At 42.1% G+C, this 23,465-nt stretch overlaps 2 protein-coding genes across 3 annotated transcripts in view; one reads left to right on the top strand and one right to left on the bottom strand.

Moving 5' to 3' along the window:
• Positions 1 to 2,397: 2,397 nt before the first annotated feature.
• CMSS1 (cms1 ribosomal small subunit homolog) overlaps positions 2,398 to 23,465 on the top strand; it is a 334,520-nt gene continuing 313,452 nt past the window's right edge. Inside the window, exon 1 of one of the 2 annotated variants that reach the window (XM_074332944.1) lies at positions 2,398 to 2,609. In XM_074332944.1, the coding sequence (XP_074189045.1) occupies positions 2,546 to 2,609 (64 nt within the window). In that variant the 5' untranslated portion in view covers positions 2,398 to 2,545. The remainder of the gene's footprint in view (positions 2,610 to 23,465) is intronic. The other variant, XM_019756500.2, reaches the window with a different exon arrangement.
• Positions 8,648 to 23,465, bottom strand: part of FILIP1L (filamin A interacting protein 1 like) — a 267,397-nt gene continuing 252,579 nt past the window's right edge. Inside the window, exon 6 of the mRNA XM_019756494.2 lies at positions 8,648 to 13,444. Within this exon, the coding sequence (XP_019612053.2) occupies positions 13,265 to 13,444 (180 nt within the window). The 3' untranslated portion in view covers positions 8,648 to 13,264. The remainder of the gene's footprint in view (positions 13,445 to 23,465) is intronic.

Raw genomic sequence — 23,465 nt, 5'->3', positions numbered from 1 at the left:
TGAAAGATGCAGTAACTTTTCCTTTACCTTGAGAAGGATACGCAGGCATGCCTCAGATATCCAGACTCCTAAAAATGTGATCATTGTGGCAGACTCCTGAACAGCTGTAATTTATCTCTCACCCTTTGGCATGCGTGTATTTTACTAGGGCACCCAGAGCACTTGCCATTTCCTGCTCCCCACATCCAATTAAATACTATGTCATTAATAAAATGGTACAGTATGATGTTTTGAAGAAGGTCAGATAATCAAAGTCCTTTTGAGCTACATTATGACAAAGAGCAGGAGAGTTAACTATGCTTGAGCGTGTACATAGAAAAGCTTTCACAGCTTTGAGTGAATATGAACTGAATCTTCCCAAGTGAATGCAAACTGCTTTTAATCTTCTCTCCTGATGGGAACTGAACACGAAGAGCATACAGTTGACAGATTAAAATCACACAACAAGTACTAGAGGCTGTGTTAATTGGTTCAACCAAAGCTACATCTGGTACAGGCTCTATGATTGAGGATGCCATTTGATTATCGTGTTTCCCCGAAAATAAGACCTAGTGGGACAATTAGCTCTAATGTGTCTTTTGGAGCAAAAGTTAATATAAGACACGATATTATACTGTATTATATTAATTATATTATATTACATTACATTATATTAGACCCGGTCTTATATTAAACTATTATATTAAAATAAGACCGGGTTTTATATTAATAAGACCCTTATATAGGTCAGAGGATCAATGTGATGGTTCTACCATCTGCTCAGTATATCCATCTCAATTATGCACTCAGCAACTGGAGAGATGACCATAAGTTGATGGATCCATTGGAGCCACCATGAAAGAGATTTGGGCCAGGATTCTCTTTGGTCCTTGTACGCCCCACTCTAACAGGAAGTTCTGGTGGCAGTTTGGATTCCTTGCATCAATGTAGGTTCACCCTATATCCAATATCCCCTGAAAGAGCTGGACAGTCTCCATTTTCCCAGTGTACAATTACTCTGAAAAATGGATATCGGTTCTGTTGGAAAAGGCATGAGTATACATTGTATATATTGGTGGCGTTGAGGAGAAGTTCCTCATAGGGATCCATATTCCCCTTAATCAGTGGGTTCTGGGTCTAAGAACTGGCTCATATCAGAACAGGTCCAGAGATCATGCTTTTCCCTTTGGCAGTTGACATCTGCCTCCACTCACCAGTTTTTATTTTTTTAAATAATTTAAAAATTTTTTCAATTATAGTTGACATGCAATATTATATTAGTTTCAAGTGAACACCATAGTGACTAAACATCTATGTAACTTATGAAGTGCTCACCAGTTCTTGATTGTGTTCTGTTGTTATGTAAATCAATCAATATCCTCATTAGCTTCTGACTCTCTTGCCCCTAGAAACACCATGGTCTGTGGAACACCGCAGATCCCCTACACGGCAAGGATCCTGGGGTACTTTTTCACATATAACTGACTAATCCTATCCTCTTCAGATTAAGATTCCTGGTCTTTATCATTTCTGAAGATATATCCTATCATTAATTTAGACTTGAATAAAAGTTGGTCATATCTGGAAGGCGTGCTCATATCCTATACATCTTTAAACCACTACTGCAAGTATAGTACCAGGCACAGTGCGTGTATTTAAAACTTTTTTCCCTATGATTTTATACCACTGTGTACGAAGATCGTCCTGAAACATAACGTCCACACTTACTTCACAGCTGGCCCAGCCCTCGGCGCCCGGCGGGTTTTCCTGGATCATCTCCGCCACTTGACCTTGAGGGAGACAAGCAGCGTTGTAGGTCTCATCCCTATAGTTAGGTAGCAGTGGGCGCCCTTCTTTTTCCCTTGTTTCCAAAAACCGGGGTGGTGGGGTAACACAACTGAAAGCGGTGTGGGAAGAGTCGATTCTAAACTCTCCCGACAACTCGAGTCTTTGTGGGCGAGCCTACCCGGGACAATCACGTTAACTCACATCATATAACAGCAGCAGTACCCACATCGACAACAAAGACCCCATGTTTATGGTCATGAGCTCTTGTGCACATTTTGTAGGAGCAAACTGTACAAACACAGTTGTACAAAGACGCCCAAACACTGACACACAAACGAAAACACACCCACGTGCTCGGGTCTGGTCCCGCGGCTCAAGTTCTTTGAAACCGAACTGAGAAAACTTGTCTTAGCATCCTGTTCCGCACTTTCGACAATATCTTTTCAGCAAAAAATAAAACCTCACCATCAATTTTTTAAAAAATGTATTTAAAAATATAACCACCTTTTTTGTTTGTTTGTTTATGTGTTCTTCCTGTCTTTACGCTTTTGTGAGGATTTATTTTGAGTCTCCCGACGGGAGCCCGGCCGGGAGCACAGATGTGGAATCTGCGGGAGGCGGGGCGGAGGCTCTGACGTCATCGCTGCGGGGCGGAGGCGACGCTGTCTGAGAAAAGGTTCCGCGTGTTAGAACGCGGACCCGGGGCTGAGGGACAGCGCGAGTGCCCGCCGCCAGCCGCCTTTTCCTAGTGATCCGCCCCCGTCGATCCCGCGTGGAGATGGCAGACGATCTTGGAGACGATTGGTGGGAGGACCGGCCGGTAGGAGCGGCCAGCAGCCCAGGTACCCACTGCGCCCGCGCTCCTGCCCCCACCCCCACCCCACCCCCGCCGCCCCGAGCCCGTCCGCGCGCCTCAGCCCCCCCGCCCCTGGCCGTCACCCGGTCGGTCCAGCTGTGGTGCGCGCAGCTGTGGGAGCAGGCGAGCCTCGCGGAGGGTGTGGTGCGAGAGGCTTCCTAACACGTGAAACAGACGAATGGGATGCTCACTCAGCTCTTCCCCCGCCAGTCAGGGAGGAGCCTTTGCCAAGCTCTGGTTTTCTTTTCCTTTTTTCCTAATGGAGAAGACGGTTTTCGTGAAGACAGACAGTTTGGGCGTAGTGGTTAAGAATAACTCCTGGATTAGGTTCAGACGACTTGTGTTCAAATCGTGACTCCAGCCGTCTACTACCGATTCACCTTGTTTTTTTCTTTACTCATATGTGAAATAAGGATAATAATAATGCTAGTTTCATAAGGTTGTAGTGAAGATTAAATGAAGATGCACTTTTAGCACAGTGCTTGGCACATAATATGTGCGTGGTGAATATAAACTATAGTTTTTCTTGCTGTCATCATCATCATCCTCATCATGTAATTTGGGCTTCTAGAGCCTAACAGGCTTAGATAGAGATCATCTGTTTGAGACTCACGCATTTTACAGGTGAGGAGCATGAGACCTAAAGATGTCAAGTCACTTGCACACAACTAGTTGGTGTCAAGAAACAAGACTGGAATTCAGTTAACACAATTCCAACAATGGTTACCATGCTCTGTGTACCCACTACCAATGCAGTGGACATCTTATCCTTGAATAGATAACATGAAGTAACTCCTCACCGTAGGTCTGGCCTTGAACTTTTCAAGTCCCACAAGCTTAATATACAGTTATGTTCTTTATCACTCTTCAAAGTCTGCCTCTCTTCTCTGCTGGCTTCTGAGATTTTTTTAGGACAAAGCCAAGTCTGATTCATGTCAATATAGTCCACAGGTCCCTGCACATAATCGACACTTGATACATACAGAAGGTGCCAAAAATATGCATACACATTATAAGAAAGGAAAAAACTGTATTAAAATTACTCTTTGAGCACCTCTTGTAATTGCAGAAGTCAAATGTAGACTTGTACTCATCTTTTGTTATCGATATATATTGAGTATTACAATTGTAACACAGTTTTTTCCTTTCTTAAAATGTGTATACATTTTTTTGACACCCTCTGTATTTGCTGCAAACATTAACCTTGAAATATGAGTTGTGAAATATCCATTAAAAACAACAAAATTCTATAGCATTGTTTCCACAGGAGTGGCCTTCAGGTACAAACTAAGCAGATGTCATTTTTTAAAAGATAGCCAATATAATAACTTCCTTGATTAAACTTCCTGACTCTTTTGCAACTTTGTTTCTAGCAATTGTATCTCTGCTTGAAGACACATGTATCTTTCTTTGTAGGCTGCGGTGTCCCGTGTTTACTTTAATAACCCCTGTCCCTGTAACACAGTTTTGCGTTAAAAGCTGTATTTTACGGTATGATTCAAGGATAGAGGCCATTTAAGAAATAACTGAATTCGTTTTGAGTAGTGAAGGGGATCCTGCTTCTTGGTTCTAGTTCTGCCTCCTGCCTCCTTAAAGGGTAAGTGTTTCATTCATTTTTATAGATGAGAAACTGAGAAAAGTTAAATAATGTTCTTAGGATCACACAGCAAGCAAGAGGTCTGGGAGGGGGTTAGTCATGTGCACCTGACTTTCTAAATCACACTTTTCCCACTATTACTACATGGCTTCTCTGGGCCTCACTATGTTGATCTATAAAATGAGGGCTCATTAGAGATTATCTTTTTAACGGTTTTACCCACCAACCATTGTAAACATTGAATCTAGAACTTTAAAGCGTGACAGCCTCCTTCATGTAAGTTGTCAGGATCCTCATCAAGATAATATGTTGGAGTTCCCAGGATCACCCTACTTTTAGGTTCCCTCTGGCTGTATCACTAAGCTTTGAAAATCGCTAGCATTAAATTTGTCAGAGGCCTTTGCTCGGTTAACTCCTTTTAAGTAAAGTGAGCATATAGGCTTCTTTAAGAGCAATAATCTTCATTGATTGTTTACTGGTAATTTGCCTAACTGATCTGTATAACATTTCTAATTTGGAAGAGATCACAGCTGAACCAATTCAGATTTGCTGATTCTTCCTACATTAATGGGGGAAGATTAGCCTAAAAGGTGTGAATTATGTTTTGTTTGGAAGGTGAAAGGAGAAATAGTGCCTTAAGTCAGAGAAAGGAAAGATAGTTGTAATAATGCTTTTGTTCCTGTTGTGTATTATACTACTTGCCTATAAAAATAAACATCTTTCCTTATCACCTGTTCCCAGTTTACACCTATGGTGGCAATGTAATGGAGCATTTTAGTCATTTATTCAACAAATACTTGTTGGTTTTACACTATGTGTGACACCTGCCTAGTGTATCCAGCTGTCTATTGTGTGTCTAAGGAAATGTGCTATGTTATTGTTGTTCTCATGTTTTCTTACAATGGGATGTAACTCAGAGACTCTTACTGAAGCTGTTGATCAACATGTGACCCCTCTTACCTACATCTTATGGCTCTTCAAGACCTGTCATTTTTATTAGAATCCTACATTGCACTAGAGTCCAGTGTGGGACCTGGCACTTGGTTGGTGTTTGTTAGATAATTAGCTGAATGAACATGTATGCATGCAAGGTGCTGCAAAGCTCTTGGTGATCATATACAGAAGTACACATATAATTTCCCATACATCTAGACACTTTTGAGAGTGGAAGGCCATGCTGTTTAGAATTTTGCTGGCACTTTCCTGGTCCACCTGAAACGTCTGATCACCCTATTCCTGACATCGTTGGTGGTGAGCGGTGTCATGGCTCAGGATAAGACAGCTGAGAGCTGCCTCTGTTGAGGACTGTGCAGCCCAGTTTGCCTCAGGCAGCAGAGACTAGGAGTCAGTCATCTAGTGGCATCTAATATTTTATTTCCCTTATTATATAGGAAAATAACTTGGGAAGTTATTTGAACTGATTTGTAGTAAACAATACACGCAGTAGAATCATGATTGCAAAACATTAATGCTAAAGTGAGCAGATACAATGCCTGAGATTTCATGTAGTTGACTCTCAGTGTGAAGCTGAAAAGTGAGAGAATGTCATTCACTCCATGGATTTCATGACTAATGGAGCAGAGCTGAGAGTTTCTGCGGTTGGAGGTGGTCGCTTTGTCATTCATTAACTGAAGAGAACACTGGTTGTTTCCCCTTTTTATTCCAATAACATGCCTATTAAATTACCAAGTCAAGTGTCCAGTAGGCACCGGGGTCTGGAGTTCCAGGGTTGGGTCAGGGCTGGAGATAACACTTAAGAATGACTGGCAAATATACAGCTTACTTTTTCAAAGGACAGTCTCAGCAATCTGCAAAACTCTTAGCCTCCACTTCTTTTAGGAGAGTTTTTCATATGCTTCTCGAAGTCCTTCTGAATCTTTGATATCATCTCTTACCAAGCATTTAACTAGAAAACTAAAGTGGGAGACCGCAGATAATAATACTAACTTGAATTTGTTGAGTGCCAGCTATGTGACTGATAGCTGTTGTGATTGCTTTTCATGTACTAGCTCATTTAATCTTCATCAGTACACCATAAGGTCGTTAACTATTGTTATCCCCATTTTATAGATGAGGAAACCGAGGTACTAAATGGTTAAGTGATTTGCCCAATATTATTCACTTGGTAAGTGGGAAGGCTGTCATTCATTGGCAGGCAATCTGAAACCAGTCAGTGCGCTTAAATTTCTCATACATAATTATCCTAATTATCAATGGTAAGAATCTCATCTCTAAAACAACAATCCTTTATCAATTTAAAGAGGCTCATAGCTTATAAACCCTTCTGTTTTTATGTATGATTGTTAATCGAAGTGTGTCCGTTAACCCTTTGTCTCCCAAAGTTTACTCTTCTAAAGAACACTGATTACTCGGATGCAATAAGCAGGTTGTAGCATTGGACTTCCAGAGCCTTTTCTTTGCCAGGAATTCAAACTTGATCCTAGAGTACAAGGCTTACATGCTTGGCGATCCTCTTGAAGTCTATCCCATGGGAATGTCAAATGCAAATGAGACCCTGTGGGGACAGAGCCCCAGAAAGTAGTTGCCAGGCTCGCAGCCTCACATAGACAGGTGCTGGCTCAGGTAGTAAATGGCCATCAACTGTGATTGCATGGCCATCAGCTGTGGCTAGTTGGCCGTCAGCTGTAACCAGTGAGCCAATGGCCACTAATATAACTGCTGTGGCTAGGCTAGAGGGGAGAGAAGAATGGGGGCTAGCAAGGAGATGGCGGCTGGGCTGGCAAGCGTGGATGGCGGTTTGCGGACAGTGTGGATCCAGCCTCTAGTGAGAGTATTGTGCCGCCAGAGAGAATATAGTGGTATGACTCCCCTACCTATGGCTCCGTGGGTGTTCCTTTCTGTCCTCACCATATCCTGCGTTCTTGTGTGGGGAGTGGGAGCAGAGACCCCGCAGGCCACCCCGCATGACAGACCCAACTACTGAATTTTTCCCAAAGCAAGTTTTTCTCCTGACTTCCCTATCTCAGTCAATTAAATCACCAACTACCCAGTTTCACAAATAAAGGCCTAGGAATATCCTGATTTATTCATTTATTTATTGCCTTCACCCCTCATATCTGATCTATCAAGTCTTGTCTCTACCTCCAAAACATAGCTTAAAACTCCCCCCCCCCATTTTCCCTCTTTGTTAAGTCCATCAGAGTACATTATCATCCTGTATCCTTCACCATTGCAGTAAGCTCCTCATAGGGCTCCCAGTTTCTGTCCCTCTGTGGACTGTTCTTCACTCAGCAGCCAGCGTGATCCTTTTAAAAGAGAAATCAGATCATATTCCTGCCTAAACCCTCCAGTGGCTTCCCCCTGACACACAATAAAACCCAGATTACTTGCCAGGCCTGGAATCTTACTGCTTCCTCCCCTCTAGTTTACGTGGTCCAGCCACACCACCCTTCCTTCTGTCTCTCAACAGGCCAAGCTCATTCTGTTTTAGCCTTTTGCAAGAGCTGTTTCTTTTCCTTTCTGAGCTGTCCTTCTGAATTCCAAATGGCTAGCCTTTTCTTAACATTAAGACCTGAGTTCAAACATCACCAGTAGACAATCACTCCCTGGTCATCTAGTTCTATTACATTATCATGTTAGGGTAATTCTCAGCAGAGCACTTAGCACCCACTGTTTTTTCCTTGTTAAATGATGACAGTCTCCTCACTCTAGAATGGAAACTCCAGATGAGCAGCGGTTTGTTTATCTTGTTCTTTGCTGTATCCTCAGGGCTTATGGTAGTATCTGGGTATACACTCGTTAAGTATTTGTTCATTAAGTAATTAATTGTTAATGTTTTATGGCCACATTTTAGAGACCTCAACATAGGAGTTCCACATCCAGAGAAACTCGATCTACTGGAAGGGTTGTCAAAATCCTGCCTAGGCTTTTGACAGATTTGGCAGATGCTGCCTTTCTCTTTCAAAACTACATTTGAAATCCTTGTTGTACAACTCTGCCTAACATTTTATTCTAACCATATTTGGATTTAGTTTTATAAATTATGTTTTGAATGGGGACAACAGACTTTTGCTTTGTAAATGAGCTGATAATTCCTACAGGTGACAGCTTTTGTCACCTAGAATTAATGTGATTGTTCATTTTGTTAGAGATTGCTGAAATGAGCATTGTAGATTTTTTTTTTTGTAATATTTTATAGTATCTCCTTCAAATCACATTGCTTTATGCTGAATTCCTTCTGGAAATAATGAAGTAGGGGAATACCTCGGATCTTTCCTTTAAACCTGAATAAATCAGGTTTTGTTTTTATTCCCATTCTCACATCAAAGTTAGGTCTTTATTAATTTTACCTATAGACAGCCATGCATAGTAGATGTTTTAAAGCATTACCTCTACATAAAACTCAGACCTGGAATATTTACAGTAGGTGTCGATAACGTACAACAAAGGATCAACTTCAGGGCACGTCATTTAAAAAATCATTTATTGAGCTCTCATGCCTATTTTAGAACCTAATGGAATTAGAGGGGAAAAAACAACATAATCTGCTTACATTACGGGATTTATACATTGATGTAGTTCAATCAAAATGCAAGTAACATTTTAAGACAGATGTTCAGGGGCAAACAACGGGCAGGATAAAATTTTAAAGGCGAGAGGAAGGCGAATGGAGAGAGAGCAAGCACTACATTATTAGTCATTTTTTTCCACTTGAAGACTAACTACGGACCTACAGATAACCTTCACAGGCTATTTTTACTTTACTGTATACAATTTCCATGATTATTGCAAATGATCAAACAAGTGACCCTTGACAACGGTTATGAATGTTTAAAGGTACTAATTTACACATCTTTCTCCAAACCATAGATATAATAGTTTTGCTATAATAGTTCTGCTAAATGTCTGTGAACCTCTTGAAAAATATCAGGAATTTGGAAGGCCTAGAAATACTTCCGTTTCCCCCCTCAGGTTCAACTGTCACACATTACATTGTTGTGTGGCACCAATCCTTTGGCATGTTCTTATCTGATATTCTCCAGTTGAACACTTTAGTGCATCCGTAGAAGTACACATTTTGCTAAAGACATCACAAACAGCTTGAAATAGAGTTTCCCCATTTTCATCAGCTTTCATAGAACTCTTAATTGAATTTTTAAACTGCTAGTATTGATTTTAAAAATTAGCTAGGTGTTTCTTAAGCTCCTGCCCCTGGGTTTTTTGTTAATCTAGTTCACACTAGACTAGAGGTCAGTGAACTTCTTTGTAAAAGGTTAGATAGTACATATTTGAGGCTTTGCTGGCCAGACAGTTACTGTTGCAACTATTTGACTCTGACATTGTAGCAAAAAAGCAATCATAGACAATATGTATGGAAACAAATGAGTGTGGCTGTTTTCCGGTAAAATTATCTATGGACAACGAAATTGGAATTTCATGTAATTTTCACATCTCACATACAGTAGACGAATTTGGCCTTCAGGCCACAGTTTGCAGACCCCTGCCCTAGACTCAGAGTCTAACACCAAGGTGTACGTCACATGTCTCCAGAAGAAGAAGGAATTTAAACATACCCCAGAAAGAGTGGTGTTTTACATCAATGACTCCATAATTATCAGTCATATATTAGGTCAGTCACATTCCTGTTAAAATCAGATACAGGCAGACCTCGAAGATATTGCTGGTTTGGCTCCAGATCACCGCAATAAAGCAAATATTGCAATAAAGTGAGTCGTGATCTTTTTGCCATTGATGTCTTGCCTTTGATTTGTAAAAAAAACAAAAAACTCAACATCCGTGAAGCGCAATAAAGCAAAACACAGTGAATCGAGGTGTGCTGGTACATTATTTCAGTTACAAGAGTAGTTCAGAAATCACTGAAGCTGAAATAAATGAAGGGCTGAGGAAAGACTCCAGCATAAAAGTATCCATTACTAAAAATTTTGTTGCATATTGGATTGGTTTTCATTCACTTGCATTTTTATCTGCTTCCTTTTTAAAATTTAAATAAAGTCACTCTAGAATTATTATGACAACTTCTTTTATTTTCATTGTTTTTCAGAGGGGCCAACTTTCTGCAGAAATGGGATTATACTCAAGAGGCAGGATTCTTTATATTTCGTTTGTGTTATAGGCCCAACACCATTTTATTGAACTCCAAATAGTATTCCCAGTTCTTAGTTGCCTATGTATTTTTGTTGTATTACGTGTTGCTTAAAATAAGTATGGTTTCGGTTGGTAATCCTTTGGTTAAAATAGACTTTGTTAGTTTAGTGACCTTTCTCATAATGGGATTAAAACTGTATTACCATCTAAAGATGGGTTTCTGCTGCTTGCCATAGAAATATCACTGTTATTCTACCTTTTTTAGTATTTCGTACAGTATCTTAGCCCTCCTTTATTGCTTGCTCTTGAACTTAGGCCAACTTGACATGAAAATATACGTGAAGGAGTCTCCTGACATAGGAGAAAACAATCTTGGAATCACTAACATAAAAGGTAATTTGTGCTCCTCTTCCAAGTAAAACGTTCCCAGGGTATTTTGTTTTTCTGGGACTCTCGTTGGTACTTGTTTTTTCTGTTGGAGGCTTCTTTTCAGTCCGCTTGGTTTCCACTATAGGAGATCTAGTTTTGTGTTTTTCTTTCTATTAGTATAATTATCAGTGTTGGATGCCATCTAGTATAACTGCATTTCCTTATCCTGTCTTACACCTCTGTCATCTCAGCACATTTTCTCTCTTATATCTTCAACGAATAGCCCTTCTCTCCCTCGTTCAGTCATCCTCTGTTCACCTAACATTACCTGCTTATGTCAGGCCCAGTTCTAGTCTCCTGACCCAATGTTTTCCCGCTTCACTCTCTGCCTGCTACTGCCCTGCATTTCTCTCTGAACTATCTCTCTTGTATTACTTTTGGTGTCACAGCATCATCACCTTTTGTAGTCTACTTCCTTAGTGCTTTCCTTTAACCTAGACTTTCCCACTTGAGGTGTTTGATTCACCTGGCCTCCCCCGCCATCTCCCTCTGCCACTCGCCTGCTGGGACTGGCACTTCATCCCTCTCTGGCTTGTGTGGCTCCATCCTGCCCAGGCTTCCATGCCTTCTCCTCCTCCTTGAAATTGGAGTGGACCCGCGGGTATTTGTACCGTCGCATCAGTGCACTGAAGCGGGCTCGATGGATGAGTGTGGAGAACGGTCTTCCTTTGCTCCTGCTCTGCTGAAGCACAGTCGTTAGCCAGGAATGCTTCTCCCAGCATCACGCCTTCAGTTCTCCGTGTCAGATCACAGAGGACGTTGGGTCATGCTCTTTCATATTTTTTTCTTTTCTGACTGGAGCTTTGTGAAATGTAACTGTCTCTCATGTCAAAAATGCCTTCTCTCTTTTTTTTTTCCTCCCCCTTTCTTCCGCCCCCTCTCCCCCATCTGGTTCAAGCCGTGTTTCTCAGTCTAGTTGTGTAGGACACAGCTCCCTGGCCCATGCTGGTGTTATGAGCCTTGCGCTCCCCCCACTGAGGCAGTAGGTCGCCTCGTGGGTTGGCCGCTCACAGCAGCTCACGGCTGCTCACGAGGGCTGCTGGCCACTCAGGCAGGCACCGGCCACTCATGGCGGCACACCGTGGCTCACGGCAGCACACAGCAGCCCACGGCAGCCCAGCTCCAGGGAGAGCCGTTGTTCACAATCTTAGCTGTAGGGTGCAGCTCACTGGCCCACGTGGGAATCAAACTGGCGACTTCAGCGTTAGGAGCACAGGGCTCCAAACGCCTGAGCCACCGGGCGGACCGCCAAAAATGCCTTCTTTTAAAACGTCATTGTGTTACTCCATCCACACTGAATTACAGACGCATCTTTTTCTTGATTCAGTGAGAGAGTTTTCAGTGTGATGAAAAGAATTACTTTAGCTTACTGCCAGGGGACTGAGTCCTTCCTGGTAGATGACTGGTTGAATTCAACATTCTGCAGTTGGTCATATTCCTGGGTTACCAGAACTGGAAGAGACCTGAAGAATCACTCAGGTCTCCTGTTTTACATACGAGAAACTCAAAGCCTCAACTGCTGAATGCCAAGCTCGGTCAAATGAGTGAAAAGCTGGGGTTGGAATTTGGGTCTTCTGATGCCAATTTTTATTGACTCAACTGACTTTTCTATAGCATTGATTCAGGGAAGAGATGTTGATTAAAGAATGTCCTTTGAAATGATAAATTGTGGGTTGTTGTTTTTTTTCTTTCTTTTTTTGACACCCAGGACAATGATTCCTATCTCCCTAAAAGATCTCAGTGAACTTTGACTCCCAGATGTCCTGATTGCTATAGAAAAGCAGCAGTACCAATCTAAAATGGTTTGCCTTACAAACCTAGCAGTATGATTTCATGGCCTGGTATATACAGGGGGAGCAACTGACCTGAAAAACAGGCCAGAAGACTAAGTGCCCGCAGCCAAGTGTGCTCCCTACGCCAGCGATTGTCAAGTAGGCCACACGAAGGATGTGTTCAGCTGTTACTCATTTTTCTTGTTCCTTTCCTCATTGTAACAGAGAATTACCACTTACTTTTTCTCCTGCTTCTAAAGAAATCATAGTTTTAGACCTTAAATATGAATTTAATTGTCCTGCCATTTTGATGGAAATAATATGACTTTCTTGACGCAGATTAAGAATTCTTGCTAGCACATCTTCTTAGCAAAATACGAGTATGATTCAATAAAGATCTGTGGAATGAAGGATTACTTCTGGGTTCACCAGAAAACTTTGGAACTGTTTTAGTCATTTCAGTCCTATCGCAGGGTAATGACAGTCCAAGTTTGCTGTGGATTACAAGTTGAATGAGGAATTGGAAGGATTTGGTGGTATGTCTTCCTGTGATTGTGTGTATATGCATTTACACATATGTAGGTAAAATAATTTTAGATGTGCTGCTCTTTCAGTAGATCCAGCAGGTCCCGCAACCTGTGGATAGACCATCTGTCAATTTGCTGCTTCGCCATTTCCTGGAGAGATGACTTTTCCTCTTGGGCCTTCCGTAGTGGTGGCGCCAGTTTTCCAGGTATCTCTGTAGGTGAACATATCCAGGCAGTGCACTGGCATGACTTACCTTTTCCCTCCCATGTGGAGGTAGGTGTTGGAGGTGACAGTCCTTATGATGTGCAGCTTCCTATAGCCAATGTGGTGAACAGGCTTATCCATAGGCCCTGGGGGAGCCTTAGGGGACAGCTTAGTGATGCCTGAAGGTTTTGGTGTTGGGATTCTCTGCTTGCATGCCTCCTTGATCTTGAATTAAACAGAAGAACAAAAGGTAGTTAATGGTACAGTTGGTGGGGAAGCAGACATTGTTCAGGACATGGAGTCAGCTTGGAGGAGGTGGCTTCTTTGACAGCACTAGGTTCTGGGGACACATCAGATTAAAGATTGTCAGACTGAAAAAAATTTCTTCCGTAAAGCAGTTCTGCCAGCATGTGTTGATCATGTGCTTATGTGCATGGCCCTCAACAGTCTACCTAGTATGAAATACAGAGACCAGTAGGTTATTTTTCTTGCTCTTTGGCAATCGCAATACTGTGATGGGAGATAAACAAGAATAGTGACCCAAGTTAATCGCAGATGGTCAGGAGACTGCCAGAGAAAGGTTAGTTTCAACTGAGGGGTCTGAGAGCTTCATGAAGAAAGAAAGGGCTTCCAAAGACTTTGGATGTTTAACAGCAAGAATGCGAGGGTAGTCCAGAGTAAGGAAATACTTTTGACAATAGGCTAAGGGAATACTTTTGGCAGTGTCCCTGAGGTAGAGTTGAGAAACGAAGTGACTTCAAGTTAGGTTGTATTTGAGAGGTGGACTTGGAATGTAGACTGGAGCCAGACAGAGAAAATTGTACTGATTCTATAGATAGTGTGAGTGGCAGGGGTGGGCCTGTGGGATAGTAAGGACATGGGTTGGGGGGGGACGCATTATGGAGGTAGAAGTGTATTGATATTTGTTCACTACTAACACAGGAGGGAGGGGTGAGAGAAGACTCAGATGGTTGAATGAGTTGGACTGGGAGGGTGGGTTGTGGAATGTGAAGCGGGAAGACTTCATTGAGTTCACATTCACTTAGAAATATGCTTGTTTTATTTATTCAGGAAAAATGCTCTTGGATAAGAATACTTATTGCTAAAGACATGGGAAAAAGGTCTCAGCTAATTGTAGTTCTTCCATTGTAATCCACAAGAGATTGTTATTATTACTTCCCCCCTCTTTAGTTGCATCTTCCTTTCCTTGCTATGAGCTCAAAAATATAAATCTTTAAAAAATGCATCGTAGTTTTCATCATAGGTTTCTAATACTGTTTCTATAGGAGCCCTTATATTTTTTTTCATTCTATAGGAATTTTGTTGTACTGATAAAGTGCAATGAAATGCCTTTATCTCTTCAAGTAAACATTCACTTATTGAAATTGCCCCCTAACTTTTGTAGCAACCATATTTAGATTTTCAAGTAAATACTACACAGACTTAGCTAAAAATATGAGTCTTTCAATTAAGGATCAACTATATAGGTAATATGCTTTCTTTTGGTACATTTGGTCAATCTTTTCTACACATAGGTGGAGAAGACTGGGCTTTAGTTTTCTTACTGACTTTTTTTTTTTTTTGGACTTCATCTTCAACATAGCAAATGAAATATTGATTCTCTGATTCAGTCTCCTCCTTATCTATTAGGTTGGTGCAAAAGTAATTGTGGTTTTTGCAATTTTTAACCTTTTAAACCTCAATTACTTTTGCACCAACCTAATAAATGATATTCCTACCTTTCAACCTGACCTCATGATCTCATCTTCATGCTGAAATGCTCACTCAGTGTTTCTACCTCTCAAGCAAAGCGTTTGTTACTGTGGTTTTTTTTAAATGACAAAACTCAATGCCCAGTATAAGTTTGGTGAGATGGGCAGCCTCGATGATTATTAGGAGAGTAGTTTAGTTGTGTGTATCAAGATCCCTAAAACTCACACCTACCCTGTGACTCATTCATTTTGTTGTTAGAATTTTTTCCTAGGACATCATCAGCAATACAGACAAGGCTATTTGTTTCAGCATTATTTGTAACAATGAAAAATGGACACAGTTTAAGACTTCAATAGTCAGGATGGAATAAATGAATTACATCATATAATCACATGAAAGTATCATTCGGTCTTTAAGTGATAATGCTTTTAAAGATATACAAAAGTGTTTATTCTGAAATGTTAAAAGCAGGATTAAGAACTATACATGCTTTAACTTTGATTGTTGGAAGAGAAAATACCGGGAGGGCATACACCAGTGCTATCAGTGGTTAACTCTGGTTAGTGGAGTTACAGATTTTTATTTTTCTTACATTTGCTGTATTCTCTGCATTATCTACAGTAAGTATACAATTAGAAAAGGCAACACCAAGTTATATTAAGGGATAAAAAAGGAAGGAAACACTTCAGAAATCAGAACATTTCTGTGAACATCAACAATATTGTCCAAGCTATCAGTGATGGACTAACTCAAGTCAGCTGATCTTGTGACCACAGCATTAATAATAGCCTTTGCAAGGTAGGTTTCTGGGGTGTCCTTTAATTCTGTCAAGATTTAGATTGGTTCCTCCTAGTTAGTGTACAAAAATCTATGTTGGAATCCTATTTAATTTGTAGATTGCTGGGCTTTACCTCTAGAAATTATCATTCATTTGTCTATGAATACTACCAGTAATCCACATTTTTAATAAACTCTCAGGGTGATTCGCCTGACGCTGGTCATCAGCCTGGCACACTTTGAGAAACAGTCGTAGCAGAACCTCCTTCAGATGTAAGCTTCAAGTTTTCTTTCACCTGGAACTCGGGCCTGCCTGGGTGTGGGTTTAACACCGAAAGGCCAGGGCTTCACTGCCCACTGGTTTCCTAGATGCTCATCAGAACCACCAGTGGGGCCTTTAAACCCCTGCAGATGCCCAGCTCTCATCTCAGAACCTACTGACTTGGATTGTCTGGGAGGGGGGTACGGGCATATGAATTTGTAATGAGCACCACAGTGCAGTTCTTCAGAACTAAAATCTGTCCAATAAACCAACTGGTATGGAACATAGTACTGTTCAGACTTGTTTCCTCTAAGCTATACTGACATGTGTTGGTGAGGACAGGGTGACTCGGGTTAGTGGTCACTGGCAGGGCTGCAGCTGCCCAAAAGTTACGGGGCTGCCCTTGTTTCTACACCACTGATGCTGCACGTTCATTTTGTTTTCCTGGTAACTCTGATTTCACTGCATAGTTTTTACCTCTAGATGGCAGCAAAGGCTGGCTGTTTTATTAGGATAACCCTAAATGTCTTTTCCAAATCTTTCAAAAAAATGATGCTGTTTTTTAATTCTCTTGTATGAATTTTATACTTGGTCATGTTTCAGTAAACGAGGTATGGCCCTTTAAAATGTGTCATCTCTTGGATCATTTTTATAGAACATTATGTCGAATAGCTCGAAGAAAGGTTTTATCCAAATTTGGAGTGCATATTGAAAGAGGAATCCATGCATATGGCTCTTTTAAGACCACACAGGGAATGTTCTCGTCAGTGTCAGAGACTCCTGGGTTTCATCAGAAAGCAGATGTCTTGGAGGAGAGTAAGGAAGTTGGAAAGCTCATTCATAGAATAAAAGATTTTTAAAAATATTTAACTCAGTTCAGCACAGAGATTGAGGTTTGTTTCAGAATGGATTACGAACCTGACGGATGCTGAATTCAGTGAGGCAGAAGCACTGGTTCTGTCTGGGGCGTGCTTGAAAGAGAAGGAGCACGTTTGTGGAATGTATTCATTAAATTCTTAACATGTTGGCTCATTTGGTCCGTAGGTTCTAAAAAGAGCTGAGCAATGTACAAGGCTTCCGTGTTACGTCAAGTCGTTAGATGGCCGTGAGTTTTAGTGACCGAAAGAGGCACAGAAAGGTGAAGATGTTTTCAGTTTTATTCGAAGCCTTAGTTGTACAGCTCGGTCTCTGCTTGATCCTTCTTCTCATTCACATTTTCATGGAGGGCAAGCATCTGAAAATGCACTAGAACAAAATCAGCATTTGTGGGCGGCAAGTTATCAGATCCTAGTTAGACAGCTGGAGTCAGGATGTTTCCTTTTCTCTAAATGAAATAATTTTGTAAGCGCTTTGAACTTTTGGAGATGTATTGGCAACATATTGTGTAAGAAAGCAGTCTTCCCTCAGCAGTGTCACTAATTCCAGGGGCCGCAGGGCCCTCATTGCAACCTTAGCCCTAGAGGCTGAAGGTTCAAGACTCCTAAAGACCTGGGATCGTCTTGATTCATGGTCACTGGGGTGGAGCAGGGCAGGGGCGAATTCAGGGCTGCCTGACTCCCTCAGGGACCCAGCTGTGGAATGCTGGGTCAAGGCTGGGTGTTATCAGAATGACAGTGTGTTGTATTTTTGTTTTTATCTCTGTTTAATGGGAAAGTGCCTAAGTAATGATGATGGATATGGTGATGAAAAAGAGGAAATGCTAAACTGGAGAAAAAATATCTTTGAAATATTACTGCCTTCTTTTTCTCGTCTTTTCTATTATTTGGTAAGTCACTGCTAATTTGTAAAATAAAAAAGAAAAGAAATAACAGATAATGAATCTGGCAGATAGCCTAGTTTCATATGCGGCTTTGGCTTTTTTTCTTTCAATTTTTCTCAGAATTTCCTCATTATACAGTAGAACTAAAGATTTTATAGTTTTACATGGCAAGAGGTCCTTCCGAAGGAAACTGTGGTTTGATTGGCTGATTCCCATTAACTTCCTGTGAGAGAACATTTGGTTTTAAATGTTGTTGCAGTGCTACGATTTATATGAAAGAGTTGTCCAGTTTCTGAGATGAAGATTAGGGGAAATGGGTGCCTTTATTTTATAATGTAATATGGTTTTTGGTTGTTCCTAGTCACTCCCAGTCTCTCCGTGGTAATTACACCGTGGGTAGGGAGGGTAATCCAAGAATAAACATTGAAATACAGTTTTCAGAAATCCTCCTTAACCCCAGTTGCTTCCGTTGTGTGCCCAGACACATGGCATCACGTGTAGAAACAGTTACGTTAAAATAAAATACACTAACCTTGAACTGTTGTCTTCCTCGTTTACCCTCTTTCTTTTTATTCATCTGTCAGGTTTTCCATCGTAGGGTTTTTTGTTGTTGTTGCTTTCTGGTATCCTCACTCTTTTCTTCTTTCTCATTTCTTCATTTGCACCCATTGAATTATTTTTAATTGTTTTCAGGCTCACATGTTACAGCCACCGTGGGTTATTAGCTAGAGCACAGGCTTTGGAGCCAGGGAGACTTGGGCCTCCATTCTGGTTCTAGTGCCAACTAGCTGTGTGTCCTTGAACGAGCCAGTTCCCTTATGCAGACCTCAGTTTTCCTCCTCTGTGGTCCTTATCTGGGAATTAGAGTACCTACTGCCAAGTTCTTTGGGAGCAGAGATACTGCGTAGGAAAGTCCCTGGCACATCCAAAGTGCCAGAGGAGTTAGTTGTTACTAATGTCAACATTATTATCATCTTTGTGTTTTTCCTTATATCTTTTCTTAAGATGCCTATTTCTTGATCATAACCATAACTTATCTTCTTTGATCATTGTACCTTTCTAGTTTTCCTGCTCTATCCCTTGTTCTCTCCTCTCTTCCCTTAGTTATTGGAGACAAGTTGCTAATCATACGAGTTGAGGCAGCTGCACAAGCTGTGCAGATTCCTGAGCTGTGTTTCTAACCACCTCTGGCCCAGAAAAGGATCCCTTCACACAGCCTTTCCCTCCTTATTCTCCTTAATCTGGTCATTGGGAGTCTTTGTTTTATAGTTCACCTGTAGGCACATTATTTTTGAACTGTCTTTTCCTTTATTTTAATTGTTGGAATAATGAAGCAGTCGTACTTCCTATAAAATCTTTCAGCCCTGACATTCTGTGATTCTATGAAAAGCACAAAGTCTAGTCCACTGTGGCCCCCGGCGTGTTGTTGGCCCTGCGAACCTTTGTGGAGCATCGTACCGGCAGTACGTAAGCCCTGAGTAATGTAGGACGGTGCTTCTGAAACATTACATGCCCAACAGTGATCACGGGAGCTTGTTAAGATGCAGATTCCCTGCACTGGATTTAATATGTCTGGGGGTAAGGAAATCTGCGGAGTCCTAGGTGATTCTGTTAAAGGTGATCACTGACTGCATTTAGGAAAATATTGATAAAGAGTTTCAGAAATAAATGATAGCTGATTCTTGCTCTCAAGAAATTGTAGTACCTGAGGGGCAACAAATGATTCTAACAAGAGGCAAAATGAAATACTATAATAGAGGTACAAAGAAAAGCGTTTTGGAAACTCAGAGGAAGATTGTGAAAACTAAGGAAGGTTTTCCGGAGGAAGTGGCACTTGGGGTAGCAGGAGGATTTCAGTAGAGGAACAAAGAGAAGAGCTTTCCAGCCCAAGGGACAGCATACGTGGAGGTGAGGGTAAGGAAGTCCGATGGTATTTGTGAGGATGGTCAGTGCCGTGTGCAGGGGGCGAGCAGTGTCAGAGGGAGAGGAGGGGAGATGGAGGCCTGGGAGGAGGTTTGGACTTTGGGCACTCGGTCATGGAAGTGCTGTTGGGGGAGGCTGGAGAATTGCTGTGATCAGGACAGGGAGGATCACTAACAGCACTAACGAAGGTTGGGTTAGAGAGGTGAGGGGTCGAGTATAGTAGATTACCTACCCGTCTACTGAGGGCTCGACTTGGGGCATAGGAACACAAATAAAAGGAGGAGGGCAGAGAAAGAGCCACAGTGCACTGCGGTCTGGGCACATGCTTAGTTTGATTGTGGTTGGACCTTCCATGTAGAACTGTGGAAAATTTCCATTGAAAATTTGGAGATGTTGCTTTGAGAATCATCAGAGAGAAATTGTTGATATTATAGTGGCTGAGACAGCCCAGGGAGAAAATGTAATTCCTCCTTACCGACCACTCTTGTCTTTTCCCACCATGGGTACTTCTCCATCCCTTGGCCAGAACCTGAGAGTTGAGCTTTGTTGGGCCCTATCCCATGCCCACATCCCCTACACAAAGCCATTGATCGTACTAACTGATAAGAGTGTAATTAGTCCTGACAGCAGCCCCCTAAGGAGGCATTTCTTTCCAGGACATGAACAATGCACAGTGAACCATTATCCAAGCACTGACCGGCCAGCTGGGGCAGAGGAAATCCTGCCCCTCTCCTCCAGTGACCAGGCTGGCCCTGGGGCCATTGTGTCTGGGCAGACCTGACACATTGCATAAATGTGCACACTGTGTGTGGGGGGGTGTCTGCCACTCCTTGGCCCCGGGGGTGTTCAGTAAGGACAGGATGGCCCCCTGAAAGCACATTTCCTTCCTCATTGGCAGTCTGAGAAAACCTGGACGAGGGCCATTGTTGATAGGTTGGCCCAAAAAAAAAAAAGTAATAATTGTCCATTGTTCTCCCTAGTCCTCTCATTACCCTTTTTAGAAGCTGAAATCAGCCGTCCCGGCAGCGTTTATCTTCTCCAAAATTTTTGTAACAAATACGTATTATTCTTATAATCAGAAAAAATTTTTATGTAAAAAATATTGTGCTGCTTATGTCTGTCACTATAAGAGATGTCATCCTTCTCAGTATGATCCCCACCCACTGACCCTGTCCCTGTTGCCCTGGAGGTACCCTCAGGCGTTTAAATGTCTCTTATGTTATGGACCCTTGGGGAATCTGTTGCAGTTTTTAGTTAGCTCCTCTTTTCTATAAACCTGTACTTTACTGAGGCCTCCAAACTGATATCAATGAATTCGGCAAGAACAGCATTAGAAGGCAAAGAACAGAAAAGGAATAGCTCTTTTTTTTTTTTTTTTAAGAGAAGGTAAAAAACCAACCAACTCACTAATAGTGAAGGACAGCAGTTCATTCTTGAGGAATTTCTTTGAGTCGTTTGAGGAATGACTGCATTGAAGCAAGGTTTTTATATGTATTTAACTGTTACGAGAGATACATTGGAGACCAAGTTGAAGAGCTTACTCTAACACAGCAATTTTATTTGGGGTGCTTCCTTGGTTAAAGTGATTGTAATCCTGAATTGGAAGCAGAATTTGGAGACTGACAATGTTGAACCCTAACACCTCTCTCTCTGATCTGGGAAAATACACAATGCTTTTTTTCTTTTTTTCTTTTTTATAAATTGTGATGTTGCTTGAGAAAAGGAAACCCTAATTTTGAGTGTATACCATCTAGGAAAATTTTGTAGATTTCTACAAAGGCTGAAGTCCCAGCACCTCTGGGCTAAGTTGGTGGTGACGAGACCTTGATCCCAATTTCCTTTTCTGGAGGTCGGGTCCATAGCAGGACTGTAAGGTGGCCGCCTACTCCTAAGCTTTGACATGCATGGTTGTGATGCTCCTGCTGTGGATCATCTTCACTCACTTCTGATGTGTTTCCTTCCAGCTACCTCTGCAGCCCCTCAGGTACCTCCTGCTCCGCAATGCTGACAGCCTGTCCAAGCTCATTCTCCATGCCTGACCCTTGTGCCTTTGTTTATAGACTCTTGCTTTCGAATAGAGGGGAAAGTGACTGCAGCTCTAGTGCTCTCTGAGCAGAGTCTCCTGAGGATGAAGATTTGTGCTTCTCCTTGGTCACGGTCCTCCCATCTCCTGTGCACAGCGCCGTCCCCAGGTCAGTCTTCCCCATGCCTGCCCACGAGTGTGGAGCTTGGCCTCTCACATTCATTGTCTCTTGTTCCCCAGGAGTGGCCTCAGGGAGACAGGAGGAGTGGGAAGGGGAGGCAGGTCACCCTCGGCTGTGGTAATCACGGAAGGTTTCAGAAGGGGTGAGGCTTGGGCCAGACCTTTCAGTGTGGGTGCCTTCATGAGAGAAGAGAATTCTATGCGTGTAGAGCTGTGGGGAGGAGGGAGAGGGAGACCCTGCGTGTATGTAGGGGCATTCTGAGTGTTCTGGCTAAAATGGCAGACGTGTGAGGCAGTGCAGGGAGGAAATGTCAGGTCACCTGTCTGCCCGCACAGGTAGTGCAGAGCCTTAAATGCAGTTTATTGTGCTTCCTCTTTGCAGTGCTGCAGCTTCTCGGTATGTTGCCATGGAAAGAGAGCAGGACCATGGAGTTAGACCTGTATTCATACCTCATTTTTGTCACATACTATCAGAATGACCTGGGGAAATGTTCCTTACCTCTTAGAATTTTAATTTCTTTATGTTTAAAATTTTGTTAATACCCACTTTATAGGACTATTGTGAAATGAAACAGCATTGTATGAAGGATTAGTTTTCTCCTCTGCGTTACGCTGTCTCGTGCTACCCAGAAGCCTTCTCTGAGAACACAGGATGCTTCCTGGCACTGCATCGAGTCCTTCATGGTCGGTGCCCTTGCAGCCTTGTCCCGGCACCAGCCACCTGAACTTCAGCCACGCTGTCCTGCTCCTTGCTCCTGGAATGCTGGCGTTCTGCTCCCTGCCTGCCCTCACACCTCTGCTCTAGTGGGCACCTCCCGGGGTTACCTTTGGTCCTCTCTCCCAGTCTGCTTCAGCCCCTAGCCCCTGCCCAAATATCATCTGTTTCTGAACTCTAACCTTGAACCCTGCCCCAGAGCGACCTGCTCCAAACTCCCATAGTACCTGCTGTCTATAGAAGACCTTCTCTGTGCTGTGCTCTGTTACCTTTTAATGTTGTCTTCCATTCCCACCTAGATTCTGTTAGGGTGGTACAAAAGTAATTGCGGTTTTTGCAATTATTTTTAACCTTTTAAACCGCACTTACTTTTGTACCAACCTAATACCTCTGACACCTGCAAAGCTGCCTGGCATAGCAATGAGTAATATTAGGTACATCATAAATATTTGTCAGCTCAGTCTTGTAGGTGATTTCCTGAGGGATGAAGAAAACTTGTATCCTAACAGAAGACATTCATGCCTTTGGTGGTTATAAGCTAACACAGAGGGAATTGAAACTCCTCAGACAGGACTAAACAGTAAAGGGACTTATTTCTTAAGTTCTTGGGAATCCTCCTGAAACCCATTTTTTTCCTCCTTGAAAGCAAAGGTGGTTGGTTGTCAAGACTTGTCTTTATTTCTCGAAGGCATGTGACAATGGAAAGCTCATCTGAAAACTCTAGTTTATAATATGGTATCTTTGAAAGAGACAAAGGTGCACGGTATTAATACAAATATAAATGTTCACATACTCATGCTCTGGGCCAGTCTGTCAAGTGAGTGGAAACAATCCTCATCAACTAAACTCTTCAGTGCAGATTTTGAAAGATGCTTTGAGGCTTACGTTTTGTCA

This window comes from Rhinolophus sinicus, linkage group LG01 (assembly GCF_036562045.2).
Source record: "Rhinolophus sinicus isolate RSC01 linkage group LG01, ASM3656204v1, whole genome shotgun sequence".
In the NCBI taxonomy this organism is placed as follows: Eukaryota; Metazoa; Chordata; class Mammalia; order Chiroptera; family Rhinolophidae; genus Rhinolophus; species Rhinolophus sinicus.
Note: the sequence above shows the minus strand (reverse complement) of the source record. Positions and strands in the feature narration are given on the sequence as shown.